This window comes from Phodopus roborovskii, unplaced genomic scaffold (genome assembly GCF_943737965.1).
Source record: "Phodopus roborovskii unplaced genomic scaffold, PHOROB, whole genome shotgun sequence".
NCBI classification, from domain to species: Eukaryota; Metazoa; Chordata; class Mammalia; order Rodentia; family Cricetidae; genus Phodopus; species Phodopus roborovskii.
This window is the reverse complement of record NW_026126567.1, coordinates 12,450,361-12,471,647: the sequence shown is the minus strand read 5'-3', so window position 1 is coordinate 12,471,647 and position 21,287 is coordinate 12,450,361. Positions and strand designations below refer to the sequence as shown.

The 21,287-nt window shown below is 46.0% G+C and overlaps 1 protein-coding gene across 1 annotated transcript in view; it reads left to right on the top strand.

Moving 5' to 3' along the window:
* The window catches only part of Fer1l6 (fer-1 like family member 6), a 106,991-nt gene that overhangs the window by 2,299 nt on the left and 83,405 nt on the right, over window positions 1-21,287 (top strand). The window contains exons 2-10 of the mRNA XM_051202647.1: window positions 2,863-2,983; window positions 6,694-6,748; window positions 6,845-6,976; window positions 10,207-10,269; window positions 13,950-14,028; window positions 14,353-14,509; window positions 15,277-15,463; window positions 16,334-16,526; window positions 19,026-19,375. Of these exons, the coding sequence (XP_051058604.1) occupies window positions 2,863-2,983; window positions 6,694-6,748; window positions 6,845-6,976; window positions 10,207-10,269; window positions 13,950-14,028; window positions 14,353-14,509; window positions 15,277-15,463; window positions 16,334-16,526; window positions 19,026-19,375 (1,337 nt within the window). The remainder of the gene's footprint in view (window positions 1-2,862; window positions 2,984-6,693; window positions 6,749-6,844; window positions 6,977-10,206; window positions 10,270-13,949; window positions 14,029-14,352; window positions 14,510-15,276; window positions 15,464-16,333; window positions 16,527-19,025; window positions 19,376-21,287) is intronic.

Genomic DNA, 21,287 nt, shown 5'->3' with positions numbered 1-21,287 from the left:
TGTGGCCTTCGGATTGTTTTCTCAGTAGGACGGGAAGCCACGGGGAGGCTTTGAGAGAAGCTATCCTTCATTTTCGTTTTGTGAAGATCATCCCACACGTGTGTGCGTGTGAGAGCACAGTACATCAGTCAGTGTAGAGTGACGCTCTCCAAAAGCTGCAGCTGGTGACTTCTCTACCTTGGGGTCTCCCTCACCTTCCAGAGCATAAGCTCTGGAGGAAGGGGCCGGCAGCTGTTAGAGCCTCTCCAGTCCTACCCTTGCACACCGTCTAGCTTTTCTGAAGTACCTCAGGGTGCTCACTGCACGTTTGCGCCCATGCCTGCAGCTCTGCTCCCACAAGACTCTGTAGCCTTCGGAGAGTGTTTGTTCTCTCTTGTCGTGAGCTGCAAGGTGTTCCGCCAGGCCCTTGTGCTAATTCTGCGAGCCCTGTTGTCTGACTTTGGCCTGAGTTTTCCGACAGAGACTGCAGTAAATGTGGTTCCTCTAGCTTTCCTTTCCATAGCTGCTGAGAATATAATGAGGTCTAGGGTCTCCAGCTCCCGGGCAGTGGGCTGCCAGAGCTGTCTGCCCATGCTGAAGATGGAAAAACACGTTAGAAATAATTGAGTTGATGTGGTTAAGGATGAGTCTCATGAGCCTGGGCTGTCTGCACAGGGTAGAGGTGACGCCCGTGGAGAGCTTCATCTCCACCCCACTCGGAACAAGGGAGCTTTTGGTGTATATACTGCGTCATTTTGAGACCTTCTCCTTCATAATCTGTACTGCTTTGATTCATCGGGGGCGGTGCCTGGATGACAAGATTATTTAAACTGTACACACACACACACAGAGAGAGAGAGAGAGAGAGAGAGAGAGAGAGAGAGAGAGGTTGAGAGAAGGAGAGAGTTTCAAAATACAATTGTATCTGTAATAAAGAGACTGCTTTAAAACATTTTGGAGATCCTTTCCTGTCTCAGTTTTCATTTTACAGAAGGAAAAAAATGAGATATTTTTCATGACTCATTTAAGCCACCATCCTTAGGCTGTGACAGGCACAGGGCTGGGACGCTGTGTTGTTTGTCTTCCTGATGACTCTGGTATAGCAGGCATCAGCCTCCCTCAAATACAGATAAGAAAACCACAGAACCGAGAGGAAGTAAGTAACATGCATATGTATATCGACTCTGATCATCATCTGGGGACTGAAGTCTTGGCATCCAGGCAGTATTCCCATGAATTATGCCAGAATCTTCATTAGCATGGAAGACTATGACTGCAATCCACACTTGCGTTTGCTAAGTGCTTATAACTTGGTTTCCTCGGGCTTCCTAGGAAGCTGTCCTTTCCAGTGTAGGTAATTCGGTAACTGAAAACAACACACATTATTCTTTCACAGTTATGAAGCCTGGGTGTCTGAACTCAGCATCCCTGGGTCAAAAATCTCAATCTTTCCATCTCCCTCCAACCTCTGTTGCATTCAGTCATCACTATGACAAAACACAGGTGACCATCTGATAAGTGAATAAACAAAAAAATAAATAAATAAAAAGGAGGACATGGCTGCTCCTAGGTATGATGGAGGGGAGGTTTGTTTGTTTGCTTGTTTTGTTTTTGTAGATATGAGGGAGAGCATAGCCAGAGGCAGAAACATCTGGGCGAGTCCAGAGTGAACATGACCCTGAGCCAGGCCATGTGAGGAGAGTGGGGGAGGGGAGAGCCAAGAGGCTAGGAAGCCAGGAGGGTAAAGAGTAATGAAGGGCCAGCATAGCCGAAATGGCAGGATTATATAGGGCAGAACTTCTTGGGGGGAAGGGCAGCCCAGCCCCTGAGTTCAGGGTAGGAGGCCCAGTGTGCCAGCCATACCCTGTAACATCTAGGGACTGAGGGATGCTGGGAGAACATGGCAGCCAGGTCTGCTTTGATGTTAAACGGGCTCCCCAGTTAACCCTTTGTCCTGGGTTTTAGACCTAACAATAGGGAGGAAAGATGTATTTTAGTGCATGGTTTCAGTTCCTGGTTGCTTGGTCCTGTTTTGGGGGGGAGGTCAGTAGCTGAACTGAACATCTTGACAGGGAATTTATGGTAGAGCAAAGGCTGGAAAAGGTGGTGTTGGAGGGGACATACCAGGGTCCCAATGTCCACTGCGCAGACACACCCTGGTGATATGACTCCCTTTCACTAGGCCCTAATCCTGATAGATTTACCACCTCCCAGTTGTGGCCTAATTTGGCCACCAGACCATCAACACATGGCCTTGGGGAACAGTTAAGATCTAAATCATAACTTGGGTAGATGAGGCTGTGCTGGTACTTGTTTTGTGACAGCGGTTAGTCTAATCTTCGCCACCAGGGTCTCCTTCTGTCCCCTCTTGTGAGGATACATGTGGTTGCAATTAAGACCCGCCGGCTAATTCAGCATAACCTGCTTAGCTGTGTCTACCATGGCCCTGCCCTGCCTTGCTTTGCTTTTACTATATGAGGCACCACCTGCACGGTCCAAGGATGAGGCCCCGCCCTTTTGCAGAAGGACATTTTGTCATTTGAAGCTGGCCAGCATGTACAAGAATGACTACTCACCTGGGATCTTTGGAGATTGTCTTGTCAAGGTCTTGGATAGATTTCCTTAATTTGTGGATCTGTTTGTTTGAACCTTCTAGCTGTTCTTACATATGAACACACACACACACACACACACACACACACACACACACACACACACACACATGCAATTGTATGTCTGCTTGCCTGGCTTTTCTGTCAACACACTATCAAATTCAATAGTGGCAGAGGCTACAGTGCCTCCCACGGTGGTGGGCACAAAGTGGAGGCTTGCTTACCTTTACCTTGATGTAACAAGATTCTCTTTCTTCTTTTGTGTCTACAGATGGTCAGAGTGACTCGGAAGCACCCCAGGAAGGGCCTCCTCACCAGGAAGGACCAGAAGGAGATGCGATTCACGACGATACTTCCATCACTCCTGGCCCCTCAGCCCCTCCACAGAGGAGGTATGGTGTTTTTACAGGCAGTCAGCATACACACTTTGCACCATGGGTCTGCCAGGCTCTCAGAGAATTGGAGAGAAGGCATAGTCATGGTCCACCAGGAGCCAAAGGTCTAACAAAGGAAGAGAGCTCTATGTCCACTTAGCTTCTGAGTGCCAGCCTCCAGATGCTGGCCAGCCTTCAGCAGAATTCTGGTCCCACTAGCCTCAGACTTTAAATGGCTCTGGTTGCATTCCTGGGGGTTGAGGAATGAACATAGGAACAGAATGCAGGTTTGGGAGCTGTCCCTTAACCTCCTCCTTAGTTCATCATGATCATAGCTACCTTAGTTTTGTGTTTCTCCCAAACAACAAAGAAGGTGTTTCTTAAACAACCAGAGGAGATTCAGTAGAGCTTGGCATGCTGTACCACTTGGCTGCGATTGGGAAACCAAACCAAACCAAAGCCACCCAAATCAGCGGCTTAATATGAGCCCTTATTATTGTCCTTGAACCTGTGGATCAGTTAGATGGTCTTAGTGGTCCCAAGTAGTTGTCAAATTATTATTGGCATGTGCATAGTCACTTGGTGGCTTTAGTGGCTCAGGATTGGCGGCAGGCTGATCTCGTATGAGGAGCACTGAACTCATCACAGGGCAGGGAGTGTTCCAATGCCGGCCATGGGAGGGTTGAGGGGAGAGGAAGCATGTGAGGCCTCTTGAGACTTAGGCTCAGAACTAGCAGAGTTCCCATGCAGTTTCCCATGCAGAGTCGTCCAGCACAAGTTACAGGGACAGCCCGTGTTAGAGAGGGAGGGGACAATAAGGAGAGAGGCCAGTAGTTGGGGTCACGGGTGTTTTCTGTCTTTTGCATTTGTTGATGTCAGTATCTGAGGAGTGGTAGTTTATGGGTCCTCCCATTCACCCTCCATGACGATGTGTTACTGACACAGATTAGCTCTGACATCATGGTGCATGTAGGGGAAGTCAGAAGGAAGTAAGGATATGGGTAGAAGTCATAGAGAAAACACAGACGTGACACTCAAAAGCCGACAAGACATCTTTGTGTGCAAACTGTCGTATCTCTCTCTCCTTCTACACTGCACCTTGACAACTGCCATTCTCCTCCCGGTGGCCACTGACTAGACTCTTCAGTTATTCCTAAGAAGAGTGCAGAGCAGTAGGAAGACAAATAAGGAGTGATGGCCTATTCTTCCTACTTGATCAGAGCATTCCCCACAGATTTAATTCTGCCCTCGCACCAATACTAGTTTGGACCCCACCTCTGTACTTAGGCCTTTCTTGTTCACTGAGCCTTGTGCAAATGCTTCTCTACAGCTCTTCTCTACAGCTCTTCTCTACAGCTCTTCTCTACAGCTCTTCTCTACAGCTCTTCTCTACAGCTCTTCTCTACAGCTCTTCTCTACAGCTCTTCTCTACAGCTCTTCTCTACAGCTCTTCTCTACAGCTCTTCTCTACAGCTCTTCTCTACAGCTCTTCTCTACAGCTCTTCTCTACAGCTCTTCTCTACAGCTCTTCTCTACAGCTCTTCTCTACAGCTCTTCTCTACAGCTCTTCTCTACAGCTCTTCTCTACAGCTCTTCTCTACAGCTCTTCTCTACAGCTCTTCTCTACAGCTCTTCTCTACAGCTCTTCTCTACAGCTCTTCTCTACAGCTCTTCTCTACAGCTCTTCTCTACAGCTCTTCTCTACAGCTCTTCTCTCTCTCTCTCTCTCTCTCTCTCTCTCTCTCTCACACACACACACACACACACACACACACGGGACATTTAACACTTGCATACTCGATCTTTCCTTATACCCTTGGTCCTCTTTCCTCTGGATAGATTGCCAACTCTGCAAGGGCAGAGGCGATGGCATGTTTGTCTTTATTTTACTCTTAACTAAGCCTAGCACTAGGTTTCAAATTATGTGTGATTGGTTTGAGCTTGCCATTTGACTGATGAACATGTGAATGAATGATACATATACCTTCTTCACTTTCAGCCCTTTGTGACAGCGATTATTATTTCAGCTAAGGAAATTAAAGCGAAAGCCTAAAATTGAGGAGAATAAATATCCTAACCCAGACAGTCTGATTGAAAAGTATTGGGAATTCTTTCTTTCTTTCTTTCTTTCTTTCTTCCTTCCTTCCTTTCTTTCTTTCTTTCTTTCTTTCTTTCTTTCTTTCTTTCTTTCTTATAGCTTATAGCATTTAATATTGTGCTGAATTGCACTCAGCAGATATGGGATGAAGGCAGCACATGATGTCACTGTTAGAAGCCAGAAAAACAAAATTCAATCAGACTCACCTCAGTTCATTTTCCACCCGTTGGTATGGCCCTGGTGACAAGCAAGGATCCTTCCTTCTCTGCCCATGATTAGCCCTTATCTAAGCCCAGCTGTTGCTCAGCCATTTTCAATTACCTGAGACGGGCCAGGTAAATAAATCCCCGGACTGTGGAAGTCAGTGAGATCCCGGAGTGTGGAAGTCAGTGAGATGGCATTTTGGTCACCCCTTCCAATTTTCTTCTTCACCAGTCCTCTCAAAAGCAATCACAACACTCACAATTGTTACGCCTTCTAGAGGGATGAGGCGTTCCTGCCTCTAAAACTAGTCAGGCAAAGAGCAGATCCTTAATTCAACCCATCTTTGCCTCTGATTTTCCGAGGAGTTGCCATTTCTATAAGGTTATCATACAAATAACACGGAAAAACCATATATGTATGTATATGTATATATATATGTATGTATATATATGTATATGTATACACACGTACACACATACACACACATACATACATACATACATATATACATACATACATACATACATACATACATGCAAACATACATACATACAGACATATCCTAGCTTGGGGATCAACAAAGCAAGGCACATCAAGCTGAGGCAGGACCAAGCTCCTCCCCCCTGCATCAAGGCTGAACAAGGCATCCCACCATAGGGAATAGGTTCCAAAGAGCCAGCTCATGTGTCGGGGACAGGTCCTGGTCCACTGCTAGAGACCCCCACAAAAGACCAATTGTCACCGAGGTGCAGAGGGCCTGGGTTGGTTCCATGCTGGCTCCCTAGCCGTCCTCCAGTGTCCGTGAGCTCCCACAACTGTCAGCGGTCTGCGGGTTTCCCCAGCAGCTGCTCACACACTCCCTCCACCCTGGACTCCTGGAGCTCGGCCCCAGTAGGCCTTATCAAATTTAGGTGGAGATGGAGGCGGAGAGGATGGGAAGGCGGGAGGAAGGAGGATGGGGGGGACTGTGGTTGGTATGTAGAATACATTTTTAAAATGGTGAAAAATAAGATACCACTTACCAAAGCTAAACCAAGATCAGATAAGAGATTAAGAAATGCCAGCATTTATTTTTGCTAGACACTAGGTTAAATGCCTGTAAATATTATATTAGTCAACTCTAGCAATTGCCTTGTGGTATAAATGGTATTATTAGACTCATTACTAGGACAGGGAAACTGAGTCATAGGAATTTTAAGTCTCTCATCTACTTGTATTTATTTCCCAAGAGTTGTAGAGAGAATCCGTGATAGAGTGTAAATGAAAGCACTTAGTAACTCTTGGGAAAACGTTATCATGGCTTACACGTCTGATGTTCTTACTTTGAAATATATTAATTTGCTGCTACATTGTTTATTTTTATTTTGTACTTGTGTACAATACTATCAATGGATACAAAACAATATATTAAACTTTGCTTTAATAGAGCAAAACTGCAGGCTAAGATCCATGATGGGGAGGTCAAATCTCAAAACTATCAGGTAAGTGATTGGCTCATCCTACCCAGCATCCCCCAGTTCTCCTCACTAGAGGGAAGAGCGTGGCCAGAGAAGCATGAGGGCTGTTTTGTGTTATAGATCGCCATAACCATCACGGAGGCCCGCCAGCTGGTGGGCGAGAACATCGACCCAGTTGTGACCATTGAGATTGGGGATGAGAAGAAGCAAAGCACAGTGAAGGAAGGGACCAACAGCCCATTTTATAATGAAGTAAGTCACAGAGTGTCTTCACAGCCCCTTCAGTGACATACCAAGGATTCCTCAGCCAAGGAGAGAAGAGTGCTCCTCAGTGCTCCTTCTCCACCTCCCATCTGAGCTCACAGTGCTCCCCATCTCCCATCTGAGCTCACAGTGCTCCTTCTCCATCTCCCATCTGAGCTCACAGTGCTCCCCATCTCCCATCTGAGCTCACAGTGCTCCTTCTCCATCTCCCATCTGAGCTCACAGTGCTCCCCATCTCCCATCTGAGCTCACAGTGCTCCTCCTCTGTCTCCTATCTAAGGTCACAGCTGTCTGAGTCCCAAGGCACTGATAAGGAGACAGTAGACAGGAGATCTGCTTTCTTATTTCTCATGAGCTCAATGCCATTCTTCAGAAGCCTTGGGGTTGCATTCAGGGACCCCTGAATATTGGTTAGAGAGACGGTACAGGAGGAACCTTGAAAGCTTAATTGCTGCTGAATCTGGAATAAGCATACTTTGTTGGAAAGCAAAACACTCCGGTTTTTCGGAGAGGCATAGAAAATTTACAAGAAGACCCCAAAAAAGGACGTTTCTGAATAGTCTCTTTGTAAATAAAATGTAATTTGGTAAATATGGCAGAGTATACAATAATATATGGCTAAGACCCTCATTCCCTCTAATGTTTGCACCCTAGCACTCAACATACTCCAGACTCTTGCAGCGAGAGTCCACGCACGCACGGACAGGAGCACAAAGCGATGTCCCAGCGGCAGCATTCACCCACACTGTCCTAGGCTTTGTGCTTCTTACAGAACAGCGGGCTTCGGGGTCGGGCACAGCTGGTCACACAGGTCAAGCTCATTCCTGCTTCACGGCTGGAGAATTTTCCATTGCTTTCATCTGCCATAACTTCCTGACCCTTTAGTCTCTCATTACAGATACTGAACTTTCAGGCTTTGGCTAGTACAATAAACTTTCGTGGTCTGAGGACACAGGGCACGGGCTTTTAAATTTGGATATCGCCAAATTGCCTGATCACATGAATTGCAGGGACAGCGTGGATAATGACATTGGAGCTGTTTCCCCTTGGTCATTATTGCCCCTGAGCCTTCCAGATGTTTCTCTCCCTCTCTGCCTCACTCTTTCCCCTGTCTTTTGGCATGGATGTGATATTAAAGAGTGTGCATGCAAATTTTCTTAAACTGCAAAGCCCCACTTACTTGTCAAATGTTATAATTAGGCCTGCAAGCCCAGGCTCTAAATGTCATTAAATGGAGCCCAAGTGCAGCACGTAGGAGATCCAGAAAAAAATGAAAGGCAAACCAAGGACATTTATCACAACTCTTTGCTGTTAAGGCGGAGGTCATGAGGTGCTGGAGGAGGAAGTAGGGGCTGACGAATATTTGCTAGCAAGCTAGACAATGGGTGCCGGCTCAGAGATCTATAAGTGGTTAGATATAGCCATCCTTATTACAGCAAAGAATTTCACTAAGGTGAAATTTCCATGTAAACATTTTAAAATGGAGTAAAATGGGTATGAAGTATATGGATATGGACATTATGAAAACTTTCTTTAAAGGTCATTCCTGTTTTCTTATCAAAGAACATATAATCAATGTCATCTTTAAGTTTATTTATTGTGGCACTAGGGATCTAACCCACATGGTAGGTTCTACTGTGGGGCCACGCCTCAGCCCCAGAAACACCATTATGAAGATCTCCAAGAAAGAAAGGTGTTATTTGTCAATTTTTTTCTTCCCACTGGTATGTCCACCCACAATTGATCATCCTTTTATATCTTTGCCTCAAAGCAAAGGGGAGAACCCAGGACACAGCTGTCCCAATCCTTCCTAGACCATGCACTGTTCCTCTTCCATACAAGAGCCTCCTTAGACACCTCCCCAGTCCTCTGTACTTTTAAATCCTACAACCTCATTTGAGAGGAACAGACTCAACCTCTGTGAAACTTCCACTATTTACCTCTTCCCTTCTTTAGGATACAAAGTGGCCAGGGAGCCAGAAATGCACGCCTGCTAAGCTCTTTGGTCATCAGCCTTCCTATATATGCAAATTTGGGGTCCATATAGACAATTCTTACATTTTAGTTATTTGTCTGTGTGTGAGCTTGTGCATGCATATGCATGTATCATGGTATACATATGGAGGCCAGAGGTCAGGAATCTGTTCCCCCCTCCTACCCTGTGGATTCTGGAGGAATGTCTTTACCCACAGAGCCATATTGTTAGCCCCAAGGTAATTCTTTAACACTGGAATTTAATAACTTTCCCCATCAAAAAGTCTCTTTCATCTTTTTTTTTTTTCATTCCTTCCATGATCAGTCTTGGTAAATTTACAAGACTTCTTGAAACAGGAAAATCCCGAGAAAGATTTTAAATGTGTTCACTCGAAATTAAAACCACTCTACGATACCCTTTTTCACCTATTACTGGAAACTCAAAAGGTAAAGAAGTAATGATATCAAGGGTTGGAAAAGACACAGCAAAAGCCAGAATGTCAAATGCCTTTTATGGTGGTTTGAATCAGAATGCCTCCCATGGGCTCAGATATTTGGACACTTGTCTTCAGTTGGTGTTTTTTTGCCGGGCGGTGGTTTAGGAGATGCAGCCATACTGGAGGAAGTATGTCGCTAGTGACGGCTCTGACAGGAAAAGCCTGGCGCCGCGTGCAGCTTTGTCCTGCTTTGTGTCTACCACAGGAGCTCTTAGCTTTGTGCTCCAGACCCAGATCTCCCCACAGTGACAGATTCTCTTCCATCTCGAACCATAAGCAAAAGTGGACTCTTTCTCTCACGCCTTGCTTGTGGTATTTTATCATAGCAACAAGAAAGTAGCTAATAGACATACATATATTTTTTAGATCACGAATTATGTGCATGTAAAACTTTAATAGTATTATTAGTCCTTCAGAAAAGAACTTTAAATAGAATTAAAACTTTACATGTGCACAATCCATGATCCAAAAATTCTACTGAAGTCTAGAGGAATCACTATAGTTACCCTGTGCAAGAATGTTATTGGTAGCATTTTAAATATAATACATAAAATAATATATAAGACAACTTAAAATAGCCTGAATGATCTTCAGTAGAGGACAAGCCAATTAAATGATGTTACTGGTACCAGAAAGGACTAAGCGTCAGAGTGTTAGAGATGCAGATCTAACATCACCCTCTCCAGGAACAAGGTTCTTGGGTGTAAACTGGGGATTGTTGACCATGATGAATTTCGTGTTTTACAGTACTTTGTGTTTGACTGCATTGGACCCCAAGTGCATCTTTTCGACAAGATCATCAAAATCTCAGTAAGTACACCATCGCAGTTGGTGGTCCAGAGGAAGGAGGAGAGACTCTAGGCACGGGGGACTTTCTGGGTCAGTTCAGCATGGTTAGGGATGCTAGGGTTCAGGGGGAGAAATATGGGTCGGCGACTGTGGAAGTAGCAGGCTAGAGATCGAAACCCCCAATGTGGAGGATTTTAGGAAGGAAAACCATCCCAAGAGAATCTTTGCTTCTTGGAAGCAAGCAGCAAACTACAGTAGACTTTGGCTAATTGGATGTGGGACTAGGAAACATTTGCTACAAATGGTATCTTAATTGCTATTTTTCAGATACTTTTTAAAAAGCAAGTTAATGTGATGTTTTTCTATCGGGATGATATCTACACTAATTAATCACATCCATCTCTTCTCATAGTTAGTGATAAATAGAGAAACAGGAATAGAAACCGTGGAAGCACCACGTATGTCCACCTCATCACTGATCATGCCTAATGACAGGAATTATCTTCCAAAGACTTCTCAAGGAACAGAACTCCTACTGTATATGTCAGCAAAAATGTGTAGAGAACAAGGGAATGGTTTCCTCAATACTCAAACCAACTCTGATGGGATTTGCGGGGCTGACATGCATCTTGGAAGTTTCCTTCCCTGTCCATCCCTCTTCCTGGACTGTTTTTTATCACTCACACACACTAGATCAACACATATGTAATCTGACCTCTGAACTGCAGCGTACTGTCAACAAGCCCCCTAGTAGGAGCCAGGCTCTAGTGGTGTGGCACTGTCCACCCAGGAGCGCTTGAAGACGACTCTTGAGGAATGAAAAGCACTGAGAGGCAAACTTCCTTAGCATTTGATGTGTGTGGTGACAAGGCGTGATGACAAGGATGCAGGAGATATTTGGACGCTGGAATGGCTGCCAGGATTTGTGCCATCATGCCCGCAGTCACCTGATGACACCTTGTAGTAGCTCCTAAGGGACTTGCTAGGTTGCAGATGAAGTTCATCACCAGGCCTCTAAGTCATCTCATAGGCAAGAGTCATGACTACTCGAGGGGCGCAGAATTTTAGACACAGGATCGAAGCTTATTTGCCTGCCTTGTTCTCTCTTTGGGAGAAGATAGTCTTGTAGTTCTTAAATGACTCCTAGGGAGAGAGACCAAAGATTTTAATGGAAAGCCCTCCCTCTTCTGTTTAATGCAATGTTTCTGCTGGTTCATAAACTAGAGGCTGGCATTCCCAGAACAAATTCAGTGTTAAGGAAAGGGAGATAGTCATATGTTCCTAGCACTCTGACGTTTATGAGTCCTTCTATGGACCACTGGTCACTGCAAAAAGATTATCTCACCATGGCAGAGAGCAGCACAGATTTGTGTGTGTAAATGTAAGCATTCAGAAGGCAGTTTAACAGAAGGACAACTTAGCAAAATAGCAATAGTAGCTTTCTCTCTAGATCCTGTCACTTCCTCATCCACAAACTTTTGACCAGGTTTTATGTTACCTGGCATAAATTCTCTCCTGGGGAACAGCCCTCAGATTCAATCAGAAAGTGTTTGGATTCCCATTGTAGCATGAAACTGCTGTTATATAGGAACAAGGCAGTCAAAATCCCAGTGTGACTCACACAAGACTCATGAGGCTCCAACCCTAGCTGAGGCAGGCAGCTGATGGCTTCTGGAGGAGGCAGTGCCATTGTCCTTTGGGAGTATAGCCAATGATAGGTTGCCTATGTTGTCGTGGACGGCCCCAAATCCAGGCACATATGGGCAGCATTAATTGAACTCAGTGGGTTACAAAAGGGGGGGAACACATGAATTTAGGAGGCAGACATGTTAGAGGCTTCCAAAAAAGAGTTGTGGGGAAGAATGGGGTTGGATATGATAAAAACAAACAAAAAATTATATATTTGTATGAAATTCTCTAATAATGCATTAGGAATATTATTAAAAAGTGGATGGGGTGACTATAATTAGATGCTCTTGGGGTATCCCGGGTATAATAAGTAATATGCCTTGGTGGTACCAGACTATTTTTCTTTAACAGTGGTCCAAGGATCCCAGGCCCTCAGCACACTGTGTGTGACACATTTCCAGTGGTAACCTCACAGCCAGAGTCAGCAGGCTTGGCTGGCACTCAGGCAATAGGTAGCTACTCATAGAGAGGTCTCCTGTGTGACAGAAAGAATCACTTGAGGACTTGTGTTCCATCTTTAACAGAGACATCTGCCTTGTGAAACTTGTGACAGGTGTCCGATCCTCCTCAGGCCTCGGGGACTCATGTTAGCCATAGAAAACGGGGCGGGGGACAGAGGCGGCTTCGTGTGTGGTTTTAAATAGTTGCTGCACCAAAGCCAAGCTGTCCTTGCTTCCCCTCTGTCGACACTGGAAAATCACAGCCAGACAGCGAGAGGGGGAGGGGGGAGAGGAGGGAAATAGGAATGGCTGTCATTTCTTGGGGTCAGCTGACTACTTATTCTTACTGCCTGTGACAAAAAGAGTTATTCAGAAGCTGCAAGAGCCTACCATTCACCCTTCTTTCAATCATCCGTTAACTCACGGAATATTCATTGAGTAGCCATTATGAGCGAGGCATGTGGTGGATAGAATACAAAGGGACTTCTGCCTTTGATCAAGGAACTCACAGCAGTTAGAGTTAGCAGGAATCTCAGGGGCACCTCGACAATAGCATGGAGTTCTTGGGACACTTGGGCTCCAGTGATAGGGATGCCACTACTTCTGGAGAACGAACCCTTCATTGATGAGAGGTTCTAACTAACTTAAGAAGTAGCATCCTTAATTGAATGGAAATCTCAACCTGTTCCTTGAGAACCCCCCGGGAAACATGCTCCCCTTTTCTGATGTAACATTCCCAAGATGTGAGGGCTCTTCAGCCACACCGTCCTCTTCTTGATTTCTGCACTAAAGGTTAAACTATCCCTGGTTTCCATCAGCTGCTTGCACGCTGTGACTTCCAGATACGGCGTCTACTGTGCCACCTTCCTTTACAGCAGCCTTTTAGCATGCTGCTGTAAGCAAGCTAGACACTCTGCTGGCTGCTAATCAGGACGAACACACACCATACTGTACAGAACCGACTCTGTTGTTCAATACCAAAACATCTGGCAAGGCACGATAAGCTCTCAAGAAAGTTGTGAAAAATGTGTGCGAGGTTGTAGAAAGAATGAACAGTGGCAGCTAGGGAGATCAAGGTCAGATGCTTGGAGGAGGTGACATTTCTCTAGCCATTGAAGGATGGGGCAAGTTTGAGCAGGACGAGGTGTATTGAAGGGTAGCTGGCCATGGTTTGTTTGATTAAAAATAAACCTTTGGGGCAGCTGGGTGGTGTTGGCCCACACCTGTAATTCCAGCACTTGGGAGGCAGAGGTTCTGGTATACAAAGTGAGTTCCAGGACACCCAGAGGTGTTACACACAGAGAGAACCCCTGTCTTGAAAAACAAAACAAATGCCTTTGTGGCATTGAGAGTGCCATGCATCCTTCAGCAGATGAGCCAGAAAGCTGCTGGAGAAAGAGGCTCAGATGAGACACTTCTTGAGGTCACTCAGGACCCTGTGGGTTCGTGAGCAATTTCACTGCGCTCTGGAAACGGCCAAGTCCCAGGAGCCTCTTTGGTGGATTCTGAGCCCATTTCACAACAATATCCTCAAGGACAAGCGAGTCAGGCTTGGCTCTCTATCTTTTGTAGGTCTTACATCACAAGCTGATAGGAAGTATCCTGATTGGCTCCTTCCGAGTGGACGTGGGGACCATATACAACCAGCCTGGTAAGCAAGCCCCTCTCTGCCATCTTGCTTTTTTGCTCTTCATTGGTTTATCTGCTCTGTAAAGCTGGGAGTCCTCTGTGTGGTTCTCTAGATCGAAGGTCCCCAGAATGCCTATGGTCAGTTGGAGTCAGACAAGAGGGTTCGAAGGAAACAGGGAGGGGGAGGGAAAGGAAGAGAGTGAGGTAGCCTGGGGACCAGGGATATCTGGAAACGGCTACTACATTGTGCGCAGAAGGAAGGGACCAGGAGCCTGAGGGGGATGGGAAGGGATGAGGGAGCCACCAGCCATCTGCGGAGGGTACAACTTACAAGGTGTGTTTATAGGTCATCAGTTCTGCGACAAGTGGGCACTGCTTACAGACCCTGGTGACATCCGGACTGGCACCAAGGGCTACCTGAAGTGTGACATCAGTGTGACGGGGAAAGGAGACATCTTAAAGACCAACCCCAAAACCTTCGATGCCGAGGAGCAAGTAGAAAAGTGAGACAGATTCGTCCAAGACGCTAGAGGAAATTAAACACCCCGCTTTATGTCTGTTTTCCTCTCTCCACTCCTTCCCTCGTGGGTGCACAAGCAGAGTGCCACCAAGCTCACGGCTTGTCCGCCTCCGCCGGAGACTGCTCTGTCAGAGACCCCGGAAAATATCTCCTCAAAGCTGTGGCTCTTTTGGGAGCTCAGATTCTGGGGGAAAACGTGGGTTCTGTTTCCCTGTAACAGTTTATTTTAGACAGACCCTTCTATTGGCATCATTGTTACTATTATTAACCCTTTTAGAATTTCATATATCGCATCTTGTTCATACTCACGCCAGAGTCCTCGCCCCGCCCCTCCCAGATCAAACCCCTCTTCCCTGCGCCCCCCACCTTGTGTCATTTTGTTGTTGTTTAAAGAAAAGACTATTTCCCAGCTGTTGTCCTCTGGCTCTTTTAGCCCTTCTAACCCCCTTTCCATGTTCCCTTAAGTGCATGTGTTATGCAAGTAAGCAATTCTTGAGATTATATGACCTAGCCACATGGAGCTGACTTTTCTTAGAAATAATCATACTTTCAGCCACTGGTTTATGGCAAAAAAAAAAAAAAAAGTTAAACTCTAGAAAGAACTAGAAAGAAAACTCAGTTTAGTGATGAATCCTAGAGTTTTTCTATATCTAGATATTTCTTTCTGCCTCCAACCTGCACCTGCCCTTTCTCCCTACTCTTGAGGGACAGACCTTTTCATTTTTTTTTTTAAATCTCTTTTCCCTCTAGGAACCTTTTGATTCCTCAAGGATTCCCGTCAGAGAGACCTTGGGCCAGATTCTATGTGAGGCTCTATAGAGCGGAGGGGCTACCCAAAATGAACTCCAGCATTATGGCAAATGTCACCAAAGCGTTTGTGGGTGACAGTAAGGACCTTGTGGATCCCTTTGTGGAGGTGTCCTTTGCTGGGCAGACGGTGAGGAAACTTTGTCAACAATAGTGGCAGTTATGACCTGCTCTGCATCCAAAACATGCTTAATCAAATGAAATTAGGCTAAGAGGACCCCAGAGAAAACCTTGTCATAAGACGGGGAAGTGTAGAGGAGGTTTGCCCACTCACAATCCCTGGGCATTGTGGAAAGGGGCTATGCCTGGATGTGTTGCAGCTTGGGGCCAGGTTGAAAATACCTTTCCCGGCCTCTGGCTATTTCTCTAAGCAAGTACTAGGCTCTGCAGCATTACCTGACCCACTTCACAATGTTCCAAGCAGTCCTTTTCCTATATAACCCCAGAGAGCTCTGTTCCTTTCTCAAGAGCCATTGGAAGAATCAAGGCCTAGGTTCATGGCCAAAGCTGGATTCGGCCTTACTGGACTTTGAAACTTCGGCCATATTTTGTACTTTCAAAATATGTCACTGTCCCTTCCCGTCAGCAGGAGTAAATGCTGGAGTGTTTCTCACATGGGTTGAATTTGGAGGGCATATAGGACATCGTTCCCATTTATAGCAAGGAAACTGAGGCCCAGGCTGCAGCATCAGTTCCCTCCGGGTCATATGTAACGTGCACCTGGGTCTTCACGTAGGTGTGAGCTCAGGGTCTAGCTATGTCTGTGCCTTCCCGGAGATGTGTCAAACAGCTAGAATTCGTTACACAGGGGTCCACCGCAACACTTATCTGTTGAGTAGAAATTTCCACATTTGTCCTGGTGCTCCTCACAACATCAAGTCACCAGTAATGCCGTCGATTGTCACAGATGTCACGAGAAGCAAGCCCATCCCCAGGGTGCTTGAAGTGTTTCGTTAGCCATTTATTTTTGTGGCTCACGTCTCCCTGGCTGTACTTTTAGGGCCGAACCTCAGTGCAAAAGAACTGTGCTGATCCCGTGTGGCACGAACAGGTGATCTTCAAGGAAATGTTCCCTCCCTTGTGCCGGAGGGTGAAAATTCAGGTGTGGGATGAAGGCAGCATGAATGACGTAGCCCTGGCAACCCACTTCATCGACCTGAAGAAAATCTCCAACGAGCAGGATGGAGATAAAGGTAGATTTTCCTGTGTCTCAAAGCCATAGTTCCCTTTAAAGAGAGAGGGCCATGTAGGCATGTACAACACCTTTGATGGTTCTGTGGTCTGTGGCCTGGCTTGTGGATGGGACCAAACTTTGGTCCTAGGTCTTCCAAGACCATTGTTACCTACCTGTGGTGTGTCTCTGTTCCCTTAAGGGAATGGAGTTCTGATAAAGCCACAGGCCCAGTGCGTCCTGCCCCATGGTTTTTTGTTTGTTTGTTTGTTTAATAAACAGTCTTCACATGTTTCAGCGGTTGGTTTTCCCGCTACATAAAAATTATGCCCCCGGTCACTTGATGGGAACATGACAGCATGAGGGTGGCGGAGGGCTGTGGGTGATTGTGCACTCAGTGGTCTGTCAGAGCCTCAGGAAATCCACGGAGTTCTGAGGGTGACAGGCAGGGAAAAACCCCTACTCAGTGTACGACTTTGCAAAGTCACAGTAATGTGTAAGAAGTCCTAAATTACCCCCATTTAAATCCCTAACAATATCTCTCTGCACTGCAAATACTTGTCAGTTGACAAGCACAAACATATACAGTTAAATGGTCAAATACAAACACACATGCTTATATATATGTGTTAAGTCTATCTAATCATGTGTCATGTGGAGATGACATTAGTTTAACAGCTTTATTTTTCCTTAACTAGATGAATATTTTCCAAGAGCAGAGACTTGCACATTCTTATGTCCTTCACAGGCTGACATTACAGAAATCCCTCAGGAAATGTATGTTGTCCATTTCTTGATATTGCAGCGGCACTTACCACTCTTCATATAAATCCCGGTCATCCATCTACACTTTCTCAACTAGACGTTAACATGCTTTATTCGCAGCGCGTTAAGAGCCTCTTGGCGGTTTTCAGAAAGATGTATGTTTGTGTTTTAGAAGCAGACAGCAGGGACCATGAAGTCTTTCTATCCTTTAACAATGATTTCCCTGCTTCTTTGTGTTTTCTCAAAGGGGAACAGAATTCGAGGATAGACTCTAGGCAGAACGATTGTGTGTGTGTGTGTGTGTGTGTGTGTGTGAGTGTGTACACACATACAGTACACACACACACATACATATGAGAAAACATTTGCTTGCCAGCTGTGGGAGGATTGATAAGCAAATTGTGACTCCCTCATTATTCATAATGGTAGGGCAATGTCTTAAGGGCCTATATGAAGTGCTTCATAGATATTATCCTGTTAATCTTCATAGGTGAGATGGGCACTATTGGCTTTTCCTCCAGATGAGGAAACTGGAGCACAAGGAAGTTAAGAAACTTGTCCAAGCTCATGCAGCTGAAAAGTCCCAGAGCTGGGATTTGAACCCCACCCAGTTGACTCTTCAGAAACACCATGCAGTTTTGCCTTTCACAAAGGAGCATGCATAGACCCAAAGGTGTAGGTCAGTGGTGAGAGCACTTACCTACAGGGTGAAAGGCCTTGGGTTTGAGTCCCAGTACCGAGACATAGTGTTCACGGATGTTCTCATGGATGCCGTATGTTTTCTCAGATGTCCTTTACTAGGGAGAGAGACCCTTAGGGCAGGAATAAATAAGTCACCAGGTCTTTTCAGCTCTGTGTTTAGGAAATATTTTACAGCATTCGTTTCTCACCAGCTCTACCACCCTCCCCAAGTGTAAGCTACCGTGCCCTTAGCTTTATGTGATACGGTCGCCAAAGCAGCCTTCCCCTTTGTAGGCCTTCACGTGGTAGTCGCAATGGTCTTAAAGACGCGGTTACATTATCAATTTGAGTAACCCCTTTACAATCTTCTTGGTGATGTTAAGAAGTGAGCAAAACCCCTAACAAGGCCTTAAGACCTCTCCCCCGTCCAAACTCTTGTCACATACACTTCTCCATACTCTTTCCAGCTGGTTCACGGCCCCCTTGCCATGTTCCTCATGCTCCACCAGCCTGGCGTTTGCTCACTGCCCCGTACCCCATTCCTCCATGCTCTATCAACCTACTGTTTGTTCTTGCGACACCGGGCGTATCCCCTTCATAGCGTCTATAATGTAAACATTAATGTAAACATCTAGCATGTTGCCTAGCTCATGTTAGGAGTAAACAAACATTTGATGTCTAAATGATGACAAAAGCGTGCACAGCACCCTCTGTAATATTACACAGGTGAAGACCAGATGCAAATTGGTATTTGAAGAGGATGCCTTTTAAATATTGTCTTTGGGGAGCTAAAACATTTCCTTTTATGTCTGCATATTATATATTTTTAAAGATTTTTATTTAGTATATAGTGTTCTGTCTGCATGCTAGAAGAGGGTACCAAATCTCATTACAGATGGTTGTGAGCCACCATGTGGGAACTGAACTCAGGACCTTTGGAGGAACAGCCAGTGCTCTCAACCTCTGAGCCATCTTTCCAGCCCCGTACATCGTGTATCTTTATGTGTAACTTTTATAAAGCAAACGTATGGTAGCCACGAAAGTTCATCATAACCCAATGCTTGGGCTTCCCTAGGGTTTCTTCCAACCTTTGGCCCTGCCTGGATTAACCTGTACGGCTCCCCCAGGAACCACAGTCTGATGGATGACTACCAGGAGTTGAATGAGGGCTTTGGGGAAGGTGTATCCTTCAGGGGCCGGATCTTGGTGGAAATTGCTGTAGAAATCCTCTCTGGTGGGGCCCAAGAGTCTAAGTTCTCCAAGGCTCTGAAGGAGCTGAAGCTACCCTCCAACAAGGACTCCAAGTCTTCTAAAGGCTCAAGTAAGGACAAAACTGGCAAGCCCGACGATGGCAAAGCCCCGCAGGCTGCTGACAAAACCAACTCCACAGAGGTGGAAGTGGAACCTTTCACTGTGCCCCCAGAGGTAGGTGTGAGCTCTGCTCCTCGGGACCTAAGGGTGCCCAGGGTGTGTGTGTATGTGTGGGGGGGGGAGACAGCACTTGCCATGCTCCAGAAGACCTTTTCTTCTTCCCTGCAAAATCGTGCTGGGCTAGTGCTGAGTCCTGGGGTACGTCCTCTGTCCTTGCAAGCAGTGTGGTCGTGTGCTCATGACAGATTCCTTTAGAATCTCTTGTGTGGATCCCAAGGGGACTCAAAGAAGGAGGCATAAATGTAGTTGGAGATCTTGATGGAAGTGGATGCTAGATGGATGTGTAAACTCTGCCGTCCAGTTCTTTCTGCTGCATCATTATGTTGGAGTTTTTTTTTTTTTTTGGATGTGGGACCATGTAGGAAGAGGAAAGAGCGTGGAGAAGAGTAGGCAGCAAGCTGGGTGAAAAGAACTTGAGAAACCTCGTAAACCCAGGAAGAAAATCACAACCACGCAGAATGCTCGTCTTCAACTAGTTCCCACCATTAAAACACCAGCATTTCCACAGCCCCACCCTGCAGGATGGGCAAGAGATTGGGGCGTCAAGATGAGCATCAGCCGCGAGCATCCTCTCACTTTTTATCTTAGTTGTATGGTTTGTAGTCAACCGAGGGAATGGGTTCTCTGTGTCATCAGTAGCAGAGGAGGGTTGATTCCAGCCGAGCCTGGCTAGTCCTGTCTCCAGGAGATGACAGTTGCTTGCCCAGAACTAGGAAGACTGGGAAGATCCCAGGACTACAATAGGAGAGCCATTCTTACCTTGGTAGAGTCATTTATTTTTCCAACTGGGATCTTAAGAAACCACTGGGGAAGCCCGACGGTGGTGGTGCACACTTGGGAGGCAGAGGCAAGTTGATCTCTGTGAGTTCAAGGCCAGCCTGTTCTCCAAGAGCTAGTCCAGGACAGCTAGGGCTACATAGAGAAACCCTGTCTCAAAAATCTAAACAAGCAAACCAAACCAATTAACAAACCCCTGGGGAGAACTTAGAGCATGGATTAGAAACCCGGCGTTGGTTTTACTCATGGTTACAATGCTAACACTGCCCTACACTATTCTTTAACTAAGTGCGGTCTTATAGGTTGCTCTGTCGTAGACAACTTCTGGGAACTGGTAAGAAAGTATATATAAATTGTCGTCAGATCTCTCAGCATGTACACGGTTAAGCGTGCTATGTCTTTATGGCTGCCGTCTATGGCCCTCCCCTTCCGCCAAGGAGCGGCTGTGTAGAGCTTGCCACCTGTTGTTTGTGTTCCCACTCCTCCACACTGCTGTTTGGATTCTCTGGACATGTACTTTATCAGTTTGCTGGGGTCGGAATTGGCATTGTCTTCATGGGGCTGCAAGCGCATGTGTATTTAGGATATAAGCCAACATTGGAAACTTGACTTTGCACGTGGGTAGCGTGTGTGGTATATTGTGGCCGCTCAAGCATATATGTCTGGTAACCATTCTTGCTGTGAGCTGGGTTGGGTAGGGACAGCCAAGAAGAAAGAAGCTACGAGGAGAGTTTCATAATCTAAGTCAGCATCCTTAAGATACTTTGCTAGGGGTTCTTGAAGGATATTCTAGCAGAAAGCAAGGGAGGTGGGCAGGGTGTACACTCTTCTGTATGTCAAGGTATAGAGAAGGCTGCTGGGCTACTGTGGAAAAGGAGGTAGACTCAGGACAACCCAGGCGCTTCTATGCCTCCACCCTCTGCTTGTCTCGGTGTCTTGTTGGTGGCAGTTTCTTGACAGATTCATTAGTCATCTGTTGCTGCTCAACAAGTCACCCCAAAGTGTAGTGACTTAATCAAGTGCTTCCTTTCTCTGTGAGTGAGGAGAAGATTGGGGGTACCTTAGTACAGTGGTTCTGGTCCCCATGTTCCTTGGAGGAAACTTTTATTAAGATCTTGGCGGAAGCTGT